At 54.3% G+C, this 23493-nt stretch overlaps 1 protein-coding gene and 1 long non-coding RNA gene across 2 annotated transcripts; both read right to left on the bottom strand.

The window, feature by feature from the left end:
- Nucleotides 1-2977: 2977 nt before the first annotated feature.
- Nucleotides 2978-23445, bottom strand: RAB15 (RAB15, member RAS oncogene family). Its single transcript, NM_001046538.1, has 7 exons — nucleotides 23174-23445; nucleotides 9650-9710; nucleotides 8413-8473; nucleotides 7822-7899; nucleotides 7040-7129; nucleotides 5754-5819; nucleotides 2978-5594 (listed from the first exon to the last, which is right to left on the bottom strand). The coding sequence occupies exons 1-7, from the start codon at nucleotides 23295-23297 to the stop codon at nucleotides 5436-5438; spliced, it is 639 nt and encodes a 212-aa protein (NP_001040003.1). The 5' UTR covers nucleotides 23298-23445; the 3' UTR covers nucleotides 2978-5435.
- On the bottom strand, nucleotides 21432-23167 carry LOC112448512 (uncharacterized). Its single transcript, XR_003036890.1, has 2 exons — nucleotides 22132-23167; nucleotides 21432-21553 (listed from the first exon to the last, which is right to left on the bottom strand). It is a non-coding gene; the product is annotated as an uncharacterized lncRNA (long non-coding RNA).
- Nucleotides 23446-23493: the final 48 nt, after the last annotated feature.

A 23493-nucleotide genomic window follows, 5' to 3' on the forward strand; every position in this document is an offset into this window, starting at 1 on the left:
AAACTTGCTCCTCCTATTTACAGACTCTGAACAAAGCCACCTCCCTGCCCCACCCCATTGGCAACCTGGGAAGGGCCAATGTGTTATCTCTGAGTAGACATCAATAATTCACTGCTTGCGGGAAACCAGAGCCCCAGTGGTCGGAGAGGAGGAAAAAAGGGAGGGAGGGAAGCAAGACTGACTCCTGTTTGCCCCAGCAAGTGGTTTTCACTTGGCACAGACGTTTATTGCATGCCTGCTGAGTGCTGAGCTGTGAACTGTGCAGTCGAGAGGCCAGGGTCTGCCTCGGGCTGAACGATAAGGAAGGGAATTGGGTGCATGTCCCCTTGACTAAGACTACCATCGAAATACACGTTACCATTTCCATTTCTCTCTTTGGCCATTACCTTCCACAAGCATAAAATCAAAGGGACCCTTGGGAGGATGCTGTGTGATTTTCTAAAATAATGGCTTTTGGTGCTTCAGCTTGCACCCAGTCTGAAGAGGTGAGGCTGTGTTTGTCTTGAAAAGTCTTTCAGTGAATGATGGTACTTGTCCCAGAGGGTACATCTGCCCTTGCCCCTGCTCTGAGCCATCTCCTCTAATACCCCTCACCCTGCTCCCAAAGGGTCAGGAGGATGCAGTCGATTGTGGCTGGGATAACAGAGAGGAGTCACAGAGCAGGTGGGTAAACTCGGGGAGGGGGTTTACCTTTTTTCAGACAAAGGCTCAGGTCCTGAAGACTTTCCAGAGGCAGTTGTGCTGGTCATTCTCCACAGAAGAAAGTGTGCAAGGAGTCGAAGCTGCTGTGGTTCTAGACCCAGCTAAGCCACTCAGTTTTTCAACACATCTGGGGACCTCCTAAGGGCTCTCAGGGGAGCAGAGCTCCGGAAGCCCACAGAAACTATAAAGGCCTAATACTTTATTCTTCCAAACGCCCATGGATGCAACAAATCAGGGGTTTGTTTTGTTTCTTATTTATTTTTTAATGCCTGGATTTTTCCATCAGTAAAGCTGGCAATTAGGCTTTACCTGGTTTGGGGATTTTAGAGTGAAATTTCAATAACAGTGCAGTTGTTTACTAGAGAGTGTGTTCACAGGTATGTGTCCCTTGGGAACCATCTCCAAGAACAAGAAGAAACCAGGCTGGGGAGCAGCTGGTCTTGAGAATCTGATTTGCTGGGAGGATGGAGCAACTCTCCAGGAAGTGCCTGGCTTTTCTATGTTTTGTAGCCTATTCATGGCTGTTCTTGGCAACAAGGAAGCCCATATATCTCCACGGGCTGCTCCCCACAAACAAGTCTCCATTACCTAAGTGGGGAGGGAATCCTTTGCCACTAGAAGAGGCGGCAGGAAACACAGAGGGAAGTATGTTCCCTGCTGAGGCTGGGTGGAATTCCTGGGAAAAACCAATAAACATCCCCCCGAAGCCACTGAGTCAGAACTTGGCCCTGACAGTGGGCTAAACTTTAACATGAAATTGCCAGATTCACCTGCACGCCTGGCACTCCCCAAGTACTCTCAGGCTTCCAGACGCCTCTTACTGACTGCCCTTCTGGGACCTTCTCCAGGAAGACCATGCAAATCTTGAGATGAGAGGTAGGGGTGCTCTCTTCCTTAGGTACACGCCATCCCTTTTCTCCAGGACACTTTGAGTCACCCGGGCTCTCTCTCACCTTACATGATTGAATAAAATTGATGAAGCTCTGCTAAGGTAGCTCTTTGTTTCCAACTTTCCCTCAAACTGTCCCATTTTTCAGAAGCTTGTAATTTTGGACGTGCACTAACGCAGCTTTCTACAAGGACAGTTGTTCTGGAAACGGCACTGGCTTAATAGGCAGAAAGCCTCTGTCAGCGGCTCCCAACTCTGGCTGCAAATGAGAATTGCTAGTAGAGATTTTTCTCAATAGAAATCCCAAGCTTCCCCTCCAGAGATTTCAGTTCCGGCTGGTCCTTTTCAGCTTGACTACCATTGTTCCTTGGGGCCCTTAAGCACCCGTTCCCTTTTCCCTTGAACCTGGATAATCACCTTCCTTATCTCACAGAGAAGTGATTGTTCCAATAGATGGGATAAAGGTTTATGAGTTATCTGCAAGTTGGAAAATACAGATTTATGATTTTAGGTTGCTATTGGCCCTGCCTTGTTTTACTCCTTCCTTCTTATTTTAGCTTTACCTCCAAACATTCTCTGCCTCTTCCATCAACTCCAGACCCCAGAGTATAGTATTCAACAGCCTCCAGACCCCTAGACTCAAGACTGTCTCGTTCTCTGGGGGTATCCAAGCATAGTAAAGAAGTGAAGTGAAAGTCGCTCAGTCATGTCTGACTCTTTGCGACCCCATGGACTATACAGTCCATGGAATTCTCCAGCCCAGAATACTGGAGTGGTAGCCTTTCCCTTCTCCAGGAGATTTTCCCAACCCAGGGATTGGACCCAGGTCTCTTGTATTGCAGGTGGATTCTTTACCAGTTGAGCCACAAGGGAAGCCCAAGAATACTGGAGTGGGTAGCCTGTTGCTTCTCCCAGGGCATCTTCCCCACCCAGGAATTGAACCAGGGTCTCCTGCATTGCAGGTGGATTCTTTACCAACTGAGCTATCAGGGAAGCCCATCCAAGCATAGGGCTAAGATGAACTTCTGAAAGATTACTTAATCCTGCCTCATGCCTTTAGGAAGACAGACCTGTTCCATTCCAGGAGATGAGAACCTTCTTAGCTCTTAGATATTCAGCATTCCCCCCACTCCCCACCCCACCTATGACAACTCAATCTTATTTCTGCAGTGTGTGTCCACAGTAGAGCAATGGCTGCTCTGCTTGGGCTCCCCTGCAGGTGGCATTAGGAGAGGCACCAAATGGAAGACGTTTGCTGCCTACAATGTCCTTCTACTGCTGTTGCTTTAGGGTTCTGGAGCCTCTTCTACCGGCACTGCCCCTTCCCCTGAACCACCAGGGTCCCATGGAGACCCACTCTCGGGGATTCACACAGGCAGTCACAACTGTGATTGGAAATATTCTTTATTTTGTAAACATCTGTGTTTAAAATAGATGAACCCTGCTCACAATTCCTCTACTGGACCCGAGACACAGCACACAAAAGTTCACCCGTCACAGGAAGAAGGTGGGGCTCACGAGCAGGTGCCAGGGGTGGCGCTGAGTCTCAAGACGGCAGATGCAGATGTGGTCAGGAGTCCACAGGCAGGCACGCCTGCTCAACAGTCTAAGGCCGGGGCCCAGGCCGCCTCCTGGATCAGAGTTCAGGGATGAGAGGCCGACTCTGGTACCTGGTGAGCCTAGCTGCACCCTAAAATCCCAGCGCCCCTCCTGCCCCATACCTCTCCCCAGCAGTGGCCCCGCGGATGCGGCTTCTCAGGCCATAGAGTCTCAACCCCAAGGTTTCCCTTCCAGAACCCCTAGGGCACAGTAAAAATACAGTCCCTTTCCTGAGGGGGCTAGGAGAGGAAGGCAATGGTGCTCGGCCAGACCTTCAGGGAAGTGGCGACACTGATCCACAGACCAGAGCCAATGGCCAGCATAAACTCCCCCTCCCTCAATTCCCTGGTGGAGGGCACACCAAGGGCTGGCACTGCTGACCCCCCACCCCAGAGTTGGTGCTGGCTATGTCTAGATGTTCAAGGAGACAAGTCCTCAAGGACATTCTCAGCTGTGGTCGCGACTTCATCCTAGAGAGTCAGCTCTTTACGTTTCTCATCAGCCGACAATTACTCTGGCTTTCTTTTTCCTTCCATATAACCTGTCCCACGTCCCTACATCCTGAGCTGCCCTCTCCTGATGTGGTATTAAGAGTCAGGAGGGAAGGTTTGGCGATTTCATCCTCACCATTTTTTCCAGAGGAGTCAGTGGGGCTCTTAATCCTTCACACATGTGTCCTGGACTTTGGTTCTTATTAACAACTGGTGAATGTGCAACTCCTAGTTCTTTGTTTTGGCTCCAGCACCAGCCGTGCCTCATAGCTTATGACCGATCCTCCCCTCGAAGCTTCTCCCATCTTGGGAAGGAGGGGAAGAACCCTCCTAGGGCTGCTAACTGACATGTTTTCCCCCTCAAAGGGCCTCCTGCAAACTACTCTGTACTGTATGGAGTTAAAGAAACTTCTTCCTGAAACAAAGGGCCCTGGAGGAGGGAATCGGCTTCCCCCTACCTGTTGCCACAGGGCAGTTGGCACACCCATGAGCCTCTGACTCAGGAGCTCGAGGAACAAGATGAGCACTTGGTCCTGAAGGCTGAAGGGACAGCACCACGCATTCCCACCCAGGGCTCGCCTGCCTCCTGCCCACGTGATCCCGCCCTCCTCCCACAGACTCTGGGTCTCGGGAGAACCTTAAGAGCCGAAGGCTGGGCTCAATGAAAGACCACCAGCCTGGTTCTGTCCCCTGTCACCTGCCAGGGGGTGTTGGGGAAATGCCCTTCTTACATAAGAAATGGAAGATGGGGCCCCGGAATCCCTGCTGTTGCCCAATTCCCCTCTGGTTTGCAAACTGCTGTCCCAGCTCTTAACTTGCAGGAGCTGGCCCTTCTCTTCCAAACACTCCCCTTCCTGCAGCGTGTGGCTGGCTCTGGGGTAGGGGGGGCTCTCCTCACCCCTGCAGTGCCCACAGGCCTTGATCCACATCTTGAAATTCAGGAGCCCAGGGGGTATGGGAGGTAGAGAATGGAGGTGACTTTTTATCCCTGCCACCCCTCATCATTTTTTTTCTTTCTTCTCTGAAGCACCTGTCTCCAAACTCAGGTCCCCCAGGAGGCAGGTGGGCGGGCAGCCAAGCACAGGGTAAATTGGGGTGGGAGGGAGGAGAGTCCCAGATGTGGGGACCACCAGTTAGGGCTTTCCTTCCTCCCCTGCGTTCTTCTCTGCCTGGTCACCTGGGAGGCAGGCCCGTGGCACAAGAAGGGGCAGGTGGTGGTGGGGGGAGATGGAAGCAGCTCCGGGGGCTGCAGGTGAGGCTTCTCCCAGGAGCTGAGCAGGGGGAGTGCAGCCCTGGGCCTGAGTGAGGAGGAAGGGGAAGGCGCTGCCCCAGCAGTGACACGCGGGCGCAGGGAGGTGAGGGCTTCCGTACGAGTACAGCCGAGCAGAAGGGACAGACAGAAAAGTGGGAAGAAGCGAGAAACAGCGGAGAGGAGACCAGACGCACCGAGAGACAAGGAGCCTACAGTGGCCTTGACTCCAGACTTGGGCATCACCTGGGAGCTCCAGGCAGTGAAGACGTGCTCGTCACACATCGGGGGGCTCGCAGCAGGCCTGTGGCTGGGGACACAGGCTGGTGGGGCCCCCCCGGGTGGAGGCTGCTCCCCGGGGCCAGGCAGGGGAGGAGGAGCAGCGGCCAACATGCCGCAGGGTCACCCGAAGGAGAGGGGCAGCGGGGCGAGGCCCAGGCTCCCTGTGCCCGCAGACCTCCTGCGGGGAGAGCGGGGCTGTGCGGGGGTGCTCCACGCAGGATGCTCAGCACCAGCAGGTTTTTGAAGAGTTTGCCGGGCCCTCGGGTTTGCCTTCATCCTCCTCCAGCTCTGCCAAGGCCAACTCGTGGTTAGCACGTGTCCGCAGACCTTCCAGCTCCTTCCTGTGGGCTTGCAGCACCAGCTCCGTCAGGCGCGTGAAGGACTGGGAAAGCAAGGGGCACAGTTGGCCGGGCGTCTCCCTCTCTTCCCCGGCGCCCCTGTGGCCGACCCCCCGCCCCACCCCCTGCCCAAGCGGGGCTCATCTGCTCTTGGCCCCTCGGCTGGCTCGCCACTCCACTGGACTCAGCCCGGGAGTGCTCACCTCTTTAATGTTGAGGTTGGTGCAGGCACTTGTTTCGTAGAAGTCCATGCCGTACTCCCTAGCCAGCTGCAAGAGAAGGACATTCCTGAAAGGGAGTCAGCAAGGGAAGGGAGGTGTCCCACGGCACCTGGCACATCCTTCTGCCACTGCACTCAGGGCCCCTGCTGTGTCGTGACCATTTCTCAGGAGATAAGTAGATCACTTCTCGGATGAGTCTGGGAGCTCCGAAGACACAGGCCAGCAGAGATGGGGAGCAGGTGCTCCACCCATGCACCCCCACCCCACCCAGCTACACACAGGCACACGTACACACCCAGCATGCACACATCATGTATCAGGAGACAGAGAGGCCCAAAAAGTTGTGGCGAATCAATGAAAAACATGGGCTTGGCGGTCAAACAGATGCAGACTTGAATACCAGTGCTGTCACTTAAGAGCTGGTTGACAACGTACTGATTCCCTTTAAGCCTCCCAGCTTTGTCATCTGCTCAAAGGGGATGACTGTGTCTATCAACCAAGGCTGTGGAAGGATTAAATGCATCTATCTCTAAGCACTTGCTTAGCACAGGGCCACACATACAGTACTCAACAAATACAAATATTCTAGTAGGAGCTAGCTTCTACTTTCAAACTTTTTGATGACCATGTATCCTTTTTTATTAATATCCTAAACAACAATTTTATTTCAAGGGCTAATGGATGCTATTGATTGAAAAGGGACAGGAAAGCTCCTGAGACCCCTCAGAGTAAGTGGGTGACTCTGGCCTCAGCGGCATCCATCGTTCCTCCTGTTCTCTGGGAGCGGGGTCCCCCTGTTTATGCAGACGTTCCCTCAGCACCATCCTCCCGCCCTCTCTGCCGCCGTGGCTTCTCTGACTGTGGGTCCTTCATTCCCATATTTTTCCTTCCAACCTCTGTCCAGGTGTCAGGAGGACAGGGACTGGGGATGGGTGGGGGTGGGATGAAGTGATAGTGGGACCAAGCTGCTCCTGAAGCTGCTAGAGAAGCAGCAAACTGAAGTCCTTCTTCTTCGTTAACAGGATAGGCTCTCAGGCAGAGGTAATCCCACTCTGGGGGCCTTGGAGCTGAGACAGGGCTTTGTTTCAGGATAGACCCCAAGTCACTGTCCTCAAGGATGGCAACTCACCAAATGCCTTAGGCCGCTGTGGGAGGCGGGAGGGAGGGGTCCCTGACAGTGACAGAACGCTGGGCCCTCCTTCTTAGGACTGGCCCTGGAAGCCCGTGGAAAACCCAGGGATGGATTCGGCCAGCTCACTCCCACTTACCTGCTGCCCTTGTTCTCTTCCCACCTGCCGTTTCTGCTCTTCATCGGCCTTATTCCCTATAAGTATCTTCTGGACACCTTCTGGTGCGTACTAGGGCCAGAGGAAGGCAGAACCACCAGTGAGTGCGGCCTTCCGCATCCCCCTCCCCACCATACAGCCTCCATGGGCGTGCAAGCCAGCACCAAAGTTCAGAGCCCCAGGGACAGAGGGGCCAATGGGGTGCGAGTGCCAGGCTCCTCCAAGTACCGCGGCTGACCCCAGGGGTCCTAGAGGGATGTCGTGGGGACCGGCGAGGATAGAAGATGCTGGTGCTCCCTTGGGTTGGACAGCTGGAAAGGATCCTGGACTTAAGTCCAACCTCTCACTCTACAGATGAGGACCTGGGGACTCAGAGTTCCAATGGCGTGCCCAAGGCTCCAGAGCTGTGGTGGCAGAGCCAAGACCGGAACCCCAATCTCCCAATTCCACCTGGTCCTGATATTTTGGGTAGGAAGCTATGCACAGGGGAGGCTCTGTACTAACTCGTTTCTGGGGAAGACACAGCCATGGAGGCCTGGCAGGGTACAGAGCATGAGGGCATGGCTGCTGGGGTTCACCCCCATGTCTTACCCATGGGGGCTGCAGCCAGGGCTGCAGAGGAAGGGGAGAGTTCCTGGTAGTGTCTGCTTGCCAACTCTGACCACCTTAGCCCTTCCCGTGTGGGCCTCGCCATTCTCTCCCCTCCCAGGACCCTTCCCAGCCCTCGCCACCCTCCCCCACCACAGTGAGGCCGCGTGACCTACCTCGTCCACATCACTGACCCACTTCATGATGTGCTGGTAAGAGCGCTCGCTGCTAATGTCGTAGACTAAAAATATTCCCTGAGAGAGAGGAGAGAGAGATGGGGGAGGCAGACGCACACAGACAGTGCAGTCAAGGGGCCAGAAGAGGGGGGAGGGGGGCACCTTACATGCTGGGTCCCCGCCGTGGGGGGGCACCTTACATGCTGGGTCCCCATCTCCCCCTTCCCTGCTCAACATAATAAGGATCCATAAACACCCAGAAAAATCTCCTTCTCTCTCAGCCCCCCAAAGCCACTGCTTCCTAGATCACAGAGCTCTCTCAGGCAGGAAGGCACATGGCTCTTTGGCCCGGGGAGGAGGGTGGAAGTTGAGGGTAAGGACCTGCCTGTAGTTGAGTGCCCACAGAGGAGCTGATGAATGAATAAATGATCAATAAGTGACTGAAAGACTGCCCTGAGCGCCCCCACCTCACTCCCCAGGAGGCAATCCGAGGGCCCACTTGGGCATCAGTGGCACAAACATCTCAAACGCCCAGAGCCAGGCATGTGGGTGGCAGCACTCCACCTCTAAACGCTGAGAACAGAGTCTCACCTGGGCCCGTCGATAGTACTGCTTTGTGATGGTCTGATATCTCTCCTGCCCTGCCGTGTCCCTGCAACAGAAAGGCAGCCGGTCAGAAAGGCAGGGACCGTGGGAGCTGGTGGGGAGGGGAGGAACAGGAGCTGGGAGACCCTGTGCCTTTGCAGGAGAAACGAGAGAGCTGCGGGTGAAAAATCAGTGGCGCTTTGGTCCCCAGGTAGATCCAAACGTGTCTGACTCTACAGGAGAGAGGACTGGTCATAGGTGCTGATGGGGCTTGTGGGGCCTTGTCAACTATACCTGCACCAGCAGCCACAACCATACGCGAGCCTTGGAGAACTGTCTCTAGGATCTGGGCCGCTGTGGCCAGACTGGTGGGACGGCTCCACCTCCAGTCCCTCCAGGACCTCTAAAGGCAACGCCCATGCTGCTACTGCTGCTAAGTCGCTTCAGTCGTGTCCGACTCTGTGCGACCCCATAGAGGGCGGCCCACCAGACTCCCCCGTCCCTGGGATTCTCCAGGCAAGAACACTGGAGTGGGTTGCCATGTCCTTCTCCAATGCATGAAAGGAAAAAGTGAAAGTGAAGTCGCTCAGTTGTGTCCGACTCTTCGCGACCCCATGGTCTGCAGCCTACCAGGCTCCTCCGTCCAAGGGATTTTCCAGGCAAGAGTATTGGAGTGGGGTGCCATTGCCTTCTCGCTCTGAAATTGGAAGGCTGCTCCCAACGCTGGAAAGGCAGTGCTTCCAAGAGCACCAGGCTAGAGTCACAGCGGCCCCCTGTGGCTACTTGTGGGAACTGCACTGTGCTGCCGCGAGGAACTCACGCAACGATGGGGAGTAGCCCTCCTTCTTTCTAATCCTACCGCAGTGCAGTGCAGTGAGGGGCTTGGCCCCAACGGAGAAGCTTTATTCGAAGACAAACCCACAGTGCTTAGTTTGCCAATTCCTTCTAATTCTTGCTTTTTGGTGACTTGCAGTCAATCCCATAAAGTTTCTTAAGAAAGAGATGAGATGGACTTCCCTGGTGGTCCAGTGGTTAAGACTGTGCTTTCACTGCCAAGAGCCCGAGTTCAATCCCTGGTCGGGGAACTAAGATGAGAGATTAAGGCTCATGTGAGCAGGAGATGGGCTCTGAGACTCCTGCATCTTTCCATCAAAGAGGTGGCCAATTTCTCCAGATGCAGCCTTGGGGTTGGTGCATGGCAGCTCAGGTGCAGCCCTGGGGCCTCTCCTCCCACCCAACTCACCAAATCTGTATCCGCACTTTGATGCCATCTACCTCTATGGTCTTCATCTTAAAGTCGACACCTGGGGAAAGGAAGCAAGTGAGGAAGTTAGCGAGGGTACCTGCTGAGACCTGAAGTAAGGCCCAGGGTACTCATACCTGAAGGTTCTCTTTTGGGTTTAATTTGGCAGAAAGATGGCATGAGGGAAAGGCCTTCTTGAACCAAAAACAGAGCCTGGGGAGTGTCCAGGGCTTTGAATGGGGCTTCCCTTCCTACCTGAGCTTTGAGTTGCCAGGAGTAAAGGGGCTGGGACACACAGCAAGTCAGAATCCACTCCACTGCTGTCTTACATCGCACCAAAGCGTGTCTAACTCTACTCCCGTGAGCGGTCTTCCTGTCTCTACCTCTGCACAGAACCACCTGTTTTCATCTCTCCTGGACCCGTGTTCCCTAGGAACAGCAGTCTACCTCATTTGCCTGGGTTGTTTCTCTCTCTGCCTTATGAGCAACTAGGAGGGGTTAACGGCGCTGTCATGAATGTGGAAAAGGCAGAGATTGTGGCAAGAGAGGACTTTCGCCCCATGGTGTGTATGAAGCCTCCGGCACCTAGCAAAGGACTGCCAAGGAGATGGCCCAGTGCATGCGTTGTTGACTAGGTCTGGCCACAAGAGGCACTGCTGTTTACCAGAAGGAGCATGGGCTTGAACGTCAGGGCTGCACTTGAATCCTGACTCTGACCTCATAATTCATAGCTAGGACCCTGGGCATCTTGCTTCTCTGAGCCTCCATTTCCTCATTAGTAAAATGGGGACATGACCAGTCATTTCAGAGGGTCACTGAGAAGACCAAATGACATCCTGTGCCTAGCACCTGGTGGCCATTCACTTGGCCACAGCTATCCCTGTACCGAGTACAGCCCTGGTGCACACCACTGCTCCTGGGTGACTGCCAGTGACCACGTGAAGGGGTTGTGGCACAGCATGTCATCGGGGAGGGAGGGATAGACAGGGTTCTCACCTGCCCAGGGGCATGAGAAGCTAAGCTGTCGCGAGACACAGGGAACCTAAGGGGTCTGGCAAACCAGCCCAGGGAGGAAATATATCCGGGGATTTTTGCGACAGAAGTCAGCACCACCAGCAGCAGGCAGGCATCAATCTAGTGACAGCAGAGATGGGGTGCCTCTCCCCAGCCCTAATCATGCGAGGTGCCATGCCCAGTGATTCAAAGGCTACGTCTAGTAAGGTGGCTAAGCTGTGGTCTTTATGCACTCTCTGGAGACAAGTCTGGATCAGATCAGATCAGATCAGATCAGTCGCTCAGTCGTGTCCGACTCTTTTCTGGAAGGGGCACCATTAACCGGCGTTTGGGTTGGGAACAGGGTGAAGGCAGACATCTGGACCACAGTCCCTGGACTGCACAGCATGGCCCCAAAGTGCTGAAATCCCCAGCGCCACCCCACCTCGTTATGAGTAACTTCTCCACTTATCCATCCTGCCCCCAGCTTTCTACAAACAGAGACAGATTAAATTCAGCATCAAGACCAAGCATCATTTAATTAAAAGGGAGGAAAAGACTCAGACCAGACAACCTGAACTAAATCAAGTTGGTCAGACATGAATCATTTTTCACCTGCCCAAGCTGATTCATATCTATTGAGCTGTACTTTTCCGAATGTGCGACATCTGGCAGCCATTCTTCCAAGGGTGCCCAGAAAGTAGAAAAGCAGAGAGGGAGAAGGAAGGAGAGGGGGCCCCTGGCCTCGGTGGCAGCGGGGGCAGAAGCGTGCTCACCCGCTCCCTAAACAAATATTTGTCAAGAATTTGCTTCTCCGCAACACGTGGTATGGAAAGGAATCAAGAAACCGTTCCTGTTACAGTGCCTTCTTCCTAGGAGAAGAGGTGATGCTGTTCATTTTATAAAAAACCTGGCTCATCCTCATACCAGCTCAGTCCAAGGACAGTGCCTTTCGCAAGTGGTCACATAGGTGGGGCTGGTGAGAGAGAGGGGTCTATTTCCTTTATTCCAGAAACTTCCATGGGAACTGTATGCCCTGTGCAGTGCTAGGTGCAGACAGAGTAGCCAAGAAGACAGATGGCCCCTGCCCGTACAGAGTTTATTGGCAAGGAGACAAAGGCCCAGGGAGGTGAGATAAGGAGTCCAAGGTCAGCAGAGCAAGTAGCCAGGGCCTGTTGGAGGGCAGGGCCCTTGCCCTGTCTCTCGGGGAAACGAGAGGACAGCTGTGTGTTACCCAGGCGGAGGGGTCTTACCCATGCTTTTCTGTTTCTCTCTGGAAAAAACGGAAAAGCACTCAGCGAGGGGAGGAGCCCCCAGAGCCGGGAAGCTTCCCCCTGAGACTGAAAGCAGGTCTGAAGAGAAGCAGGGCTGACAAGACAGGGAGCCGCCCTGGGCTTGGCCGCCTCCTCTCTTCCCTCGCTTCTCGGCCGTGTGGCCAGGGAGCAAGTCTGCGGAATTCTGGAGGCTCACAGCATCCCCCACACCCCACCATCTTGCAACCGAGGCCCTCCTGACCACCCATCAAACCTGTAACACCTCTGAGAAGTGAAGAAAAAAAAAATCAGCTCTTCCCCTGCAGGAGGGAAGAAACAGTCTAAGCCTTCTGAGGGGTTTCCTCTCCCACCCACACACCTCCTTTTTAAATGGAAAAAGTAACAGCCCAGAGATCTTGCACTGGAAGCTGCTCCTCTGCTCTCTTCCCCACTCCCTGCGCCTTCCACCTTGTCCACCTATAGTCAGCCCTGGCCCCTGTGCCCATCCGTGGCCTCTTCCTTGCCCCGTGTGGCTGCTGGCTTTTTCCACCGCTGAGCACTGCAGGGCAGAGTCAAAATGCTGGCCTTGTTCAGTCACCCAGGAAATCATGCCTTGCCACCTCAGCCAGCCCTCGCTGCTGCTCAGAAGCTGTTTATTCCAGGTGGTTCACCCACCACATTCCTCACAGCCACTGTCCTTCATGCTGAAGGGCTCAGACCCGGTCCACCCACCCTCCCCTCCCCTATCGCTAAAAGTATCCAAGAGAACACCTTGTCCACTGTCTTATGGGCAAAGTGACCAATGCCCGATGCAGCTTTCTTCTGAAGCCCACGTCATTTCCTCAGGCTGTCCTGTCGTCTCCACCTTCCCTGGGGGGACAGTCCTCTATCCTTTTGAGTCTCACCTCTCAGCTGTCCTCAGCCCCCTCTGGGTGAACCTCCCAAGTTTCACCTGTGTCGCATCTTCAGCCTCTCCTGGGAGAAGACAGATTCTTTATCTGCCTCCACCCCCGGAGTGTTCTCACTCTGGCTCCTCTAAGGCAGCGCTTCTCAAGCTTTAAAGTTCATGCAAATCATGTGGGGACCGTGTTGAAATGCAGATTCTGATTCAGTCAGGGAGTGAGATGCGCCCAAGAGATGCTTCATAAGCCTCGGGGTGAGGAAGATATTACTGGCCCATGGATCACACTTTTGACAGCAGGCTTCTCAGGACAGCAGTTCTCAAAATGTGGTCCCCAAACCCTCAGCCTCAGCCAGGGCTTGTTAGAAATGCCAGCTCCTCAGATCTCTAGCATCCAAAACTCTGGGTGGGGGTGGGTAGGAATCTGTGGTTTAACAAGCCCTCCAGGTGATTCTAGTACACACTGAATGAAGACTGAGGATTCCATCTGAAATAAGCTTTGCACGTGAAGCATTTCCTTTGCCACAAGGGAGGCAGCATAGGAATTCTCTGATTCTCAAGATCAGCTACTCTGCAGCTCAGCTTTAGAATCACCTGAAGTGTTTTTTTTTTTAAACAAAATGACACTGGTGGGTAGCATAAGATGTTACGGAAAAATCTGAGTGAACTTTGTGGCCAACCCAATACTTTGGCTTTCCTAGACCTGATGAATCAGAATTTGAAAGCAAGGGGCTGAAGCTTGTATTTATAACAGGACTATGAGTGATTTTACTTTGTAAATTATGTATTTATTGGCTGTGTCGGGGCTTAGTTACAGCATGTGGGATCTTCATCGGGGTGTGCAGGCTTCTCTCTAGTTGAGGCACGCCAACTTAGTTCTGTGGCATGTGGGATCTTAGTTCCCTGACCAGGGATCAAACCCGTGTCCCCTGCATTGGAAGGCAGATTCTTAAACATGGGCCACCAGGGAAGTCCCATGGGTGATTTTTAGATAGAGGAAAATCTGAGGGTTCTAATTTAGTGGAAAAGCTATCCTTGGCACTGGAGTCAGAAAGACCTGGGTCTGAATCCTGATTCTGGCACTTGCTGTGTGACTTTGAGGAACTTTCAACTTCTCGGAGCCTCAGTTTGCTTGTCTGTAGCAGAGATATCACTTTGCCAACAAAGGTCCATATAGTCAAAGCTATGGTTTTTCCAGTAGTCATGTATGGATGAGAGAGTTGGACCGTAAAGAAGGCTGAGCACTGAAGAATTGATGCTTTTGAACTGTGGTGCTGGATAAGACTCTGGAGAATCCCTTGGACAGCAAGGAGATCAAACCAGTCAATCCTAAAGAAAACCAACCCTGAATATTCACTGGAAGGACTGATGCTGAAGCTGAAACTCCAATACTTTGGACACCTGATGCAAAGAGCCTACTCACTGGAAAGATTGAAGGCAGGAGGAGAAGGGGACGACAGAGGATGAGATGGTTGAATGGCATCACCAACTCAATGGACCTGAGTTTGAGCAAACTCCAGGAGATAGAGAAGGACAGGGAAGTTAGCTGTGCCTGTCGGCGGGCCAGCACCTCATGGGTTAACGTCAGGTGCCAGGTTGCCTGCCCGCCCGGTGCCACGGGCATCAGGTGGAAACAGGGTTTTTCTGTGCCAAATGCTATCATTGTGATCAACCACAGCCCAGAGGCCCGGCAGCCTGGGGACCTGAGCCTTCTCCTCAGCAATGCGACGCCACCACAGGAACCACTTAATACACCTGAAACCCAAGGCAGACACCCAATCCCTGGAGCCGTGGTGGCTCCAGTTACGAAGCTCAAGTCCTAGGAAGGCCCCCCAGCCCCGTTCCCTGCAGGAAACCAGTATGTACTGGGTGCATGGTGCTCCTGGGGGACGGGGCAGGAGGTCACCCTGAGAAACCCCAACGCCGTCTGGAGGAAAGGGCAGACACTGTGGGACTGTGGCTTTCTGACTTTGCCACCCAAACGAGGCACCAGAGTGATGCCCTTCCCTCAGCAAGAGAGCAAAGTATAATGCCATGTCCCCACCAGCTGAGGGACAAGTGAGGGGAAGAACAAGGAGAGGGGGAAGACGAGGGACAGCTAAGAGACAAAGCTCAAAGAAGATTCCAGACAGAGGCTCGGGCCACACAACGGGCCTCACACCAGTCAGGTGCAGGGCAGGGGAGAGCTTCTCTGCCCCAAACCTGCCACTTGCTGCATCCTTCTTCCTCCCTCCCTTCTGTCTGGGGACTTCAGCCTCCCTGTCCGTGGGGCTGCACGCCACTGACTTCCCCTTATCCAGATCTGGGATGACTGTCCCTCGTGCTAGGGAAAAGGTGTCCCCAGGCTCTCTGAGAAAGGGCATCAGGCAGCATTTGAACCATCACATTCTGGGAGGAGTGGGAAGCAGGGCTTCTGGCAGAGTCCTGATCTTCTAACTCCCAAGGCCGTGATTCAACCTGAGATCAAAGGCCCTGGTTCAGCTGTCCACCCACAAGGCAGACTGGTGATGTCAGAACAACATTCTCTTTTCTAAGACACAATCAGATGCAGTGCACGTGATGATAGGGGCAACTCTGGAGGCTACTATTTTCACAACAGATCTTGAGATTCTCTGGCGACGCAGGAACCCAAGGGCTGTTACCACACAGGAGGGTTTCCCAGTCAAACATGAACTCCCGTGATGCTGGGAGGAATGCATGCCCCAGTGCCTGAGCCCTGGGAGCTCCTACTCCAGAGTCCTGGAGGGTCACTTCAGCAGCCTAAGCTGCTGGGCGTCGTCCGACACCAGCAGTGACCCTGAGCAACAGACAATACTGACCTTGGTCTAAGACACTGAGCTCTCATGTGTGCATTCACCAGAGAGGACCCCACTCACACAGGGATCACAGGAGCTGCCTTCTTGCTCCCTGCTATGTCTGAGCTTCTCCTGTGGCACGTATCTGAGCAGAGAACTTACTGGAAACTGTTCACCACTTACAGAACTCTCCCCATCTTCTCACAGTCCCAAACACATGAGTACAGAGTGAGTTTCTTATTGTCTGTGAGTCCCCCCAAAACCAATATCACTTGCAGATTCCCTCTAGGGAAGTCCTCTCGGAAATGTGTGCATTCATTCATTCATTCATAACAAACTGTTGTTAGTTCATGTGCCAGGAACTAGTAAGCCAGGGGACACAGACTTGAATAACACAGAAACATCCTTGTCTTTAGTAGACTTCTATTACAGTGGGGAAGACAGATAATAAATAGGGAAACCGGTCATTCCAGACAGTAAGAAGTGTTGAGGCAAAAGCAGAATCATGGAGTGGAGCGTGAGGACACCCAGGTACGGCCTGCTTTAGACTGGCTGGTCAGAGAAGACCTTTTAGAGGAGGTGACACCTGAGCTGAGGACGGAATGACGGGAAGGCACGTGCCGGGAGAGGGTCTGAAGGGTCGGGGCCGAGGCAGGGAAGGCGGCAAATATCCCTCAGGCTGGAACACATTTCAGTGAAACTCACAGTTCCTCAGAAGAGGGAAAACACAGGGGCCACATCATTCTGTTCTGTGATAAAGAGGGAAAGCTCAGCCAGGGGGCTCCTGGGGACCCACCCTCATCACGCACACATGTGCACACACCTTCATGTACACAGGAACTCATCTGGAGGCTCTAACTGAAGGACGCACTGAGAAACCCCTCAAATGCTGGCAAGGCCCACTTGGAGACTCCTCACGCCCACTTTATGATGAGATTTCTACCCCAAAGGCTCGTGTGTGTAAAGTGCCCCATTCCTGTGCAGAGTGGGTGTTCAGGAAACATCGGTCCCTTTGCCCTCCCCACTGTTGCATGCACAGACCCCCACTGGGCCTCTGCGCCATGGGCCATGCGCTCCAGCCAACCCCATCCTGCCCCACTCTCACATGACCCGGGCTTGGCTCTGGCAGCTGACTGCCGAGTGGTCGGTGGGTACTGCTGAGGCAGCCAAGGTCTGCCAGGCTTCTGACCACCCACTCCTCCACCCTCTGCCAAGCCTCTTCCCGGTTGGGCCTGTCAATGTGGCTTAGAAGCAGAAGGCAAAGGGGGGAAGAAACAAGGGCCTGGGGCCTCAGGAGCAAACATCTCAGAGGGGACAGGGCCTCTAGACATGTCTGCCCACACACAAAGCCCACAAAGCAAACTCCCAGCAAGGGTCTAGTTGACAAAACCATGACCAGCCACTGCCAGCTGGGCCGTCCGGACAGAAGAGTAGCAGCCCCAAGTCGTGAGGTGTTTTCCACACACCCTTCCTCCACCCCTCATCCTTTTGGAAACCCTGCTCAGATCAGAGGCCTCACTCAAATGTCACTTTTTCTGTGAAGCCACCACCAAGCAACACTGGGGGAATGTATCACTCCTCTGTGATTCCAAAGCATTCTGATATTGCTTTTGCATGATATTCTGGTTGTCTGTCTGGATGTCTGACTCCTCAACAGCACTGTGAGCTCCCAGAGGGGCAGCACAGCATCTTCTTCACTCTATATTCTCATGGCCTGGCAGAAGGCAGATACTCAGTATACATGTGTGTGTGTGCTAGTTGCTCAGTTGTATCCAACTCTGCGACCCCACAGACTGTAGCCCTCCAGGCTCCTCTGTCCGTGGAATTCTTCAGGCAAGAATACTGGAGTGGGTTGGCATTCCCTCCTCCAGATCTTCCCGACCTGGGTCTCCTGCGTTGCAGGCAGATTCTTTACCATCTAAGCCACCAGGGATGTCCACTCAGTATATATTATTCAACAAAATTGAATAAATGAAAGGGGAAAAAAAGGATATGTAGGTGTGTGAGGGAATAAATGAGTGAATGAAGGAAGTCACTATGTTCTAGGAGAAAAGATAAGTAGAGAGAAAATTTTAATCAGAGAAGAGGGATCAGGGAATGACCCATATTTTATAGACAACTGTTGGCCCTCTCTGTGGAACAGGGGGCTCCAGTCACCGAGTTCTCCATAAATATGTTCTCAGAACAGTAGCATGAGAGCAACACTCAGATCTCAACTTCAGAGGTGCCCCCAGCCAGACTCCTCAATCACGGCCCCTGACAGTCCCCAGACCCAGCCAACAGCGGAGGCACAACTGGCCCTCCAGCCCGGAGCACTCAGAGCAGGCGAGGGAGGCACTGTTGCCTCCCCTGTGGCTCACAGGAGGGAGGGTCTGCTTGGCGCCTTTGGAGTGCCTTCTGGGGTGAGCAAGAGCACGCCCAGTCAGTTTGGGGCAAGTGGAGGAGAGGCGATGGTTCGCATTGGGGTCACCAGCGTGTAAGGCGTGAGTCATCACTTCTCTCGGGCCTCAGTTTTCCTAGTAATAAAATAGGGCCGATGATTCATTCTTTCCTCCTCAGTGGGAGGAATTAAGTGTCCAGGAAGCTCTGTGATCCGCTTGACAAAGCACATTGCCCAGGGCACAACAGCCAAGGAGAGGTCAGGGGCCCGTGCAGAAAACTGGCAATTTTACAGGGAAACAGGCACAAATATTAGATTACAGCAGAAGGCACTCTGAGAAGAGCTGGCAATCAGGGTGGAAGGGTAATGGCCAAATATTGATTTGGACGTTATGAAGCTCATCACCCAGCTCTCTGGGAAGCAGGCAGGAGGAGAGGGGGAGGAAGAAGGCAGCACTGGGGTGCTCGAAGCCGTGGGTGAATCTGCAGAGCTGTGCAGGTGGTACAGGAGCATAGAGCAGCAGAAAGGAGAGTTTTCGAGCCGTGCTCCGGGATCACGTCCTTGGGGGAGGGGGTGTGTGCAGCAGGGCCAGGGAGCCGAGCAGCACGTGGCTGAGGTCGGAACCTTAAGGCAGAGCCGCCTTGTCCCCTCAGGTCACCTCTCGCTCCACTCCTCCACCTCTGCGTGTCCTCACAAACTCACTCTTCCTTCTCAGCCCCTGGCTCTGCCAAGGCAAGGCGGAAACCGGCACCAAAACTGCAGTAAAACCCAGAGCCTACTCATGTGCTCCCCCGTTCCTGTGTTGCTCACTGATGTCTCCCCAGCTCCTCGCCTGGCTCCTGGCTTGGAGTGGCGGGTGCTCCACAGATAGTGCCTGAATGACCGAACGCATGAGTGATGGACAGGAGGGCCTCAGAGCACGTATCGTTCATCTCCAACGTTCTTGTGAACTAGGAATAATCATAATAACACAATGAGGGCAGCTGCCATTTTTTCTGAGAGCTCTGCCAAGTGCTTTATATCTGTTAGCCCCTGTAATCTTCACAACGAGCACTATGGCAGATTCTGTTACTATCTTCAATTTACAGATGTGGAAATTAATGACAGAGACGTTAACTGTCTGTAAGGCCATGGCAAATCTCAGGCATGTGCTTTTTGTTCAACTCAGCTTCTCACCTCCCCTTCTTCAGGGTCTGGGAGAGCTGGGGTGCACAGAGACCCTCCTGACCTTCCCACAGTTCACAGAGCATGTATACACAGGGCCTTATGGTCTGGGGGCCCAGAGACCTCGGGACTGCGGTGCCCAAGCATCGGTCCCCGTGTTTGTTAGGCCACTCGATAGCAGGCTCAGATCTCTCTCCACTGGTCCTTCCCCTGCCCACTTTCCCTTCTTCAGTTAGCCACAAGCCCTTGCCCCAGGCAGGGAGAGAACAGAACTTCCTGAGAAAGATGATATGGCATCAGCAAACCCAGCTGAGGAACCAGGCCTGAAGCCACAGCCATTCAACCAGTCAAACCGGAAAATCATAGGCCAAAGCCTCCTACGAGCCCACCTTCTGGGTAGTAGACCACGTGGCAGGTCTACTCAGGGAAGATCAAGGACTGGAGGGAGAATGCCAACTCATGGGCCATCCCGACAGCTTCCATGCCTAGCTGACACTTGGCCGCCGTGCAGAAAGGAGGTCAAAGGTCCCTGCACGGAGATGTCCATTGGGACGGGACATTGTCTCCCTGCTGGGCAGGCAGCGCCAGCCACACGAGGCCTCTCGGAAGGGGCCAGGTTGATGTATTTGAACTACTCCCCACTTCTGGAGGGACACAAGAACAGGTGACTGTGAGGGGCTCCAGAACAGGTGTTGGTGCCACAGGATGGGGAGGAGGGGAAGAGAGAGAAGGGACAAGCTGAGAGGGTCTGACATGCCCAGACACTACCGCTGGACTCCCCTGACTGGTCTCCCAACCAACATCCTAAATGCCATTTTCTCCCTTCTCCCTGTCATCCCCCTGCTCAGAAACCCTTGACACCATCGCAAAGGGGCTCAGCCAGCACCTCAGCCAGGCCCACGGTGCCCTCTACCCTCCTTCCTTCACCAGTGGGACGTTTATGGAGAGCGTGCCTGGCCCTGTACTAGGACATGCAAACAACGAGGAATGAGGTTTGGTCTGACCCTCAAGGCACCTGAACTACAGTTTGGGAGACAGAGAGATAAACAGAGGAATGTTCTCACTCCTTCCCTCTCTTCAGCTCCAGCCAGACTGCCCAGAGTTCCGCGAACACCCACTGAATTCCCACCTCTGTCATCTCCGCTCCTGCCACTCCATCTGCTCCTTCCCTTGCAGGAGGAACTGAGAAGCAGCCCACACTGCAAGGCCTTGCTCTAGCCTCCCCTCCTCCCTGAGCCTTCCTGCCGCTTCCCATCCACCGGGCCGCCTCTCCTTCTGTGACCTCCTCCATCGCGTGCTTCGGGGAGCATCAGCACTTGTGCACGGGCCCCTCACCATCCACGGGCTGCCTCAGGCAAGTCTTCCAGGGTTATTTAGCTGCTGGGACCAAACGTGATACCTTCATTACTAGTAACGATAAGGATCGTCATCCCTTCCCTACATTTGAAGAATGCTTCACCACGTGCTCTCAGATAGATTCTCTCCCTATGACCAAGGCTCTTTTTTGGCCTATGTTGCTTCCTCAATTGGATCACAGCCTTCTGTGGGCAGGCAAAGGTGGATTGCAATCTGTCTCTAACACACCTGGTACTTCGTGGTGATGCTTAATGAATTGGTTTAACAGGTGAAGAAATAGTAGGGAACATCATGGCACTGACTGCCCTCCTCTGCGTGGGCCCCCTTCCAGGTCAGCAGAGCTGCATGGGAAAGAAATGCCAGCTCAGGGCCACCTACCCATCTGCGAAAGAGGAGTGGTGGGAGGTCTCCTCATCACCCCCTGCAGGTTCTTCTCTGGAATGTCACATGCTCTTACAGTAAGTGACCTCAACAGTGAATCACAAATCGACATGGTCCAAGAATCTGAACTGAACTCCGTCTTGGCAGTAACTGGAGAATTGCCCCATTTTCCCTTTTCACAGAAGCAGCCCTGGGAAAGGTGCCGAGATCAATGTCCATGACGGTAAGAGAATGTGTCTTAGACAAGGAGCAGCTTGGGAGAGGTGACTCCAGGTTTTATTCATCTGAGAATCTTCAGGTCGCAGTGCTGAGCCTAGTTACAGGACACAGTTTTTTTGTGGGGGGTCGGGGGGGGGGATGGATAAACTAATGAATAGGACTTGGTAGTACCCATCCTTGTGGCTCCTTGATTTGTCTCTTGTTTACCCCTTCCAGCTCCCTGAGGACCTTTCTGTATCACAAAAGGGAAAGCTTTTCTTGACCATCCAACTTTTTCCCTAGGTTGTTAGTTACGGCTGAAAAACATGACCAAGACAACGCAAAATCACAAACGCAACAGTAAGCTTTAAACAAGGAAGCATTCAAGAAGCCCAGTGGGGCAGATTTTAAAAGGCTGGTGTGAAGAAAGGCAGGTTTCTTTCTCTTCCGTAGAATCCAAACTCCTATACAGTCCTCTGCATCCTAGGGAAAGGCAGGCCCAGCTTGAGTACAGAGAGAGTCCTCACCTGCTGCAACCTGTCCTCACATCCCATCTGGTTCCTCAGCTGCTCCTGGGCACTTCCCCAACATCTCCTCTTCCCCGAGCCTTCCCCAAAGTCCTGTAGCCCTCCCTTGGCCTCAGACCCTCCCCATTCCTAAGATGTCTCTCATTCAAACAGCAGCCCAGCCCAAGCTCCTGGACATCCAAGGAGCTAGGCTAACAGCTCCCCTGAGGAAGGTGAATGCACCTGACCCTGAGCCCCTTGAAGATAGTGAAGCAAAGAGAGAATGAGATCCTAGGAGCTCCATGATGACGACAACAGTAGTGATGACCAGCCTTTTCCAGGTCCCACGTCTGACTGTTCTAAGTGCTTTTACAAACATCACCTCATCTAATCTTTACAACACCTGGAGAGGCAGGAATGTGTTATCCTCCCCATTCTACAGATGAGAAGCTTACGTGGTATTCAAGGTCGCCCTGCCCCCAAGTGAGGTTCCCAGGTCTGTCTGACAACAAAGGCTGCCTCTGAACCCCAGGGCTCTGTTCCTCCAGGCTTTACCTGCCTCCTCTCCTCTCTTGGCAAGGAGCGGGTGTGGGGAGGGAGGGTGGAAGTCTCAAGTGGAAGCCGAGTGTGGGCCCTTCCTGACGGGAGAAGGACCTGGTCAGTGCTGAGGCCACTCCAGGGCGTCATCAGAGAACCTGCTGGACGTGGGTGAAACGCCCTCAACTCAGGCCTCTCAGAGGAGGCGGCCACTCAGGGCGAAAGACGGCTCAGAGGGGCGGCCACCCACTCCCTCCCAGAATGAGTGATTCCATAACAATCCTGTGCAGCATATGCCACAGGCCTTGTCCTCTCTAAGCACCGGCTCGGGCACTGCCGGAGCAGAGATGTATTCTGAGTCCCTTGCCTCGCAAGTAACCCTCCTGGCCCTCATCCCACTCAGCCTCCTTCAAAACAAACGCCCCCACTGACGTTTTTCTGGAGCTGGCTAGCCATGCCCCATCCCGCGCACACTGGCTCGCACCTTACCTACGCCCTCCTCCAGGTGTGTCCCACCTTGTGGCTTACCTTCACAGCTTCGTCCTGTCAATTCAATCCCTTTGGCCCCTCCCTTCCTCCTCTCTTCCCCGCTTTGGCTCCACACTGGGTCACCCCTGAACTGAGGGGTACCCAGTGGCTCGGCTCCCCCTACTCTGAACCCCCTCACCCTGAGTACAAGCTTTCCTTCCCCTCCCCCTCTGCACCTGGGGGTGTGGGGTGTCATATCGGTGGCTATGATTCTCCACTGCCCCAGCTTGGAGTACCCAGGCCTAGGCCACCCCGTTTTCTCGGCTTCTGCGGGGAAGCGACCCAGCCTGAGGCCCGAGCGCCTACCCTAGTCACCGACAGCAGTAGGCGGCCTGTTATCTCCAGGAACCCAGGCTTAAATACCCAGCCGGCGATCCAGCAGCCTGGGGTTCATCCCACGCCCTTGCCTCCGGAGCCCCCGCCTCTAGCCGGAGGGGCGGACCCTTGCTCCCGGGATGGAGAAGGGGCACCGCCGCCCGGACAGGTGGAGGCGGCGGGGAGGGTGGGGCGCCCCCCGGCCATCGCCCCTTACCAATGGTGGAGATGTGCGAGGAGTGGAACTCATTGTCGGTGAAGCGGCACAGCAGGCAGGTCTTGCCCACCCCAGAGTCCCCGATCAGGAGCAGCCGGAACAGCACATCGTACTGTTTCGCCATGGCTGAGCCGGAGAGGGCCGGGGGCTGCGGGCGGCGGGCTCAGCCCTGCTCCGCCGGGGCCATCGCGGCGCGCGCTCGCCCGGCCGAGAACGGCGCCGCCGGCGAGAAGGGAGCGGGGCTGTCCCCGCCGCTTGGCCGCCGCTGGCTCGGTACTGGGAAGCGTGTGCGGCGGGAGCGCGGTGGGAGGAGAGAGTCG

Source organism: Bos taurus, chromosome 10, assembly GCF_002263795.3.
Source record: "Bos taurus isolate L1 Dominette 01449 registration number 42190680 breed Hereford chromosome 10, ARS-UCD2.0, whole genome shotgun sequence".
NCBI classification, from domain to species: Eukaryota; Metazoa; Chordata; class Mammalia; order Artiodactyla; family Bovidae; genus Bos; species Bos taurus.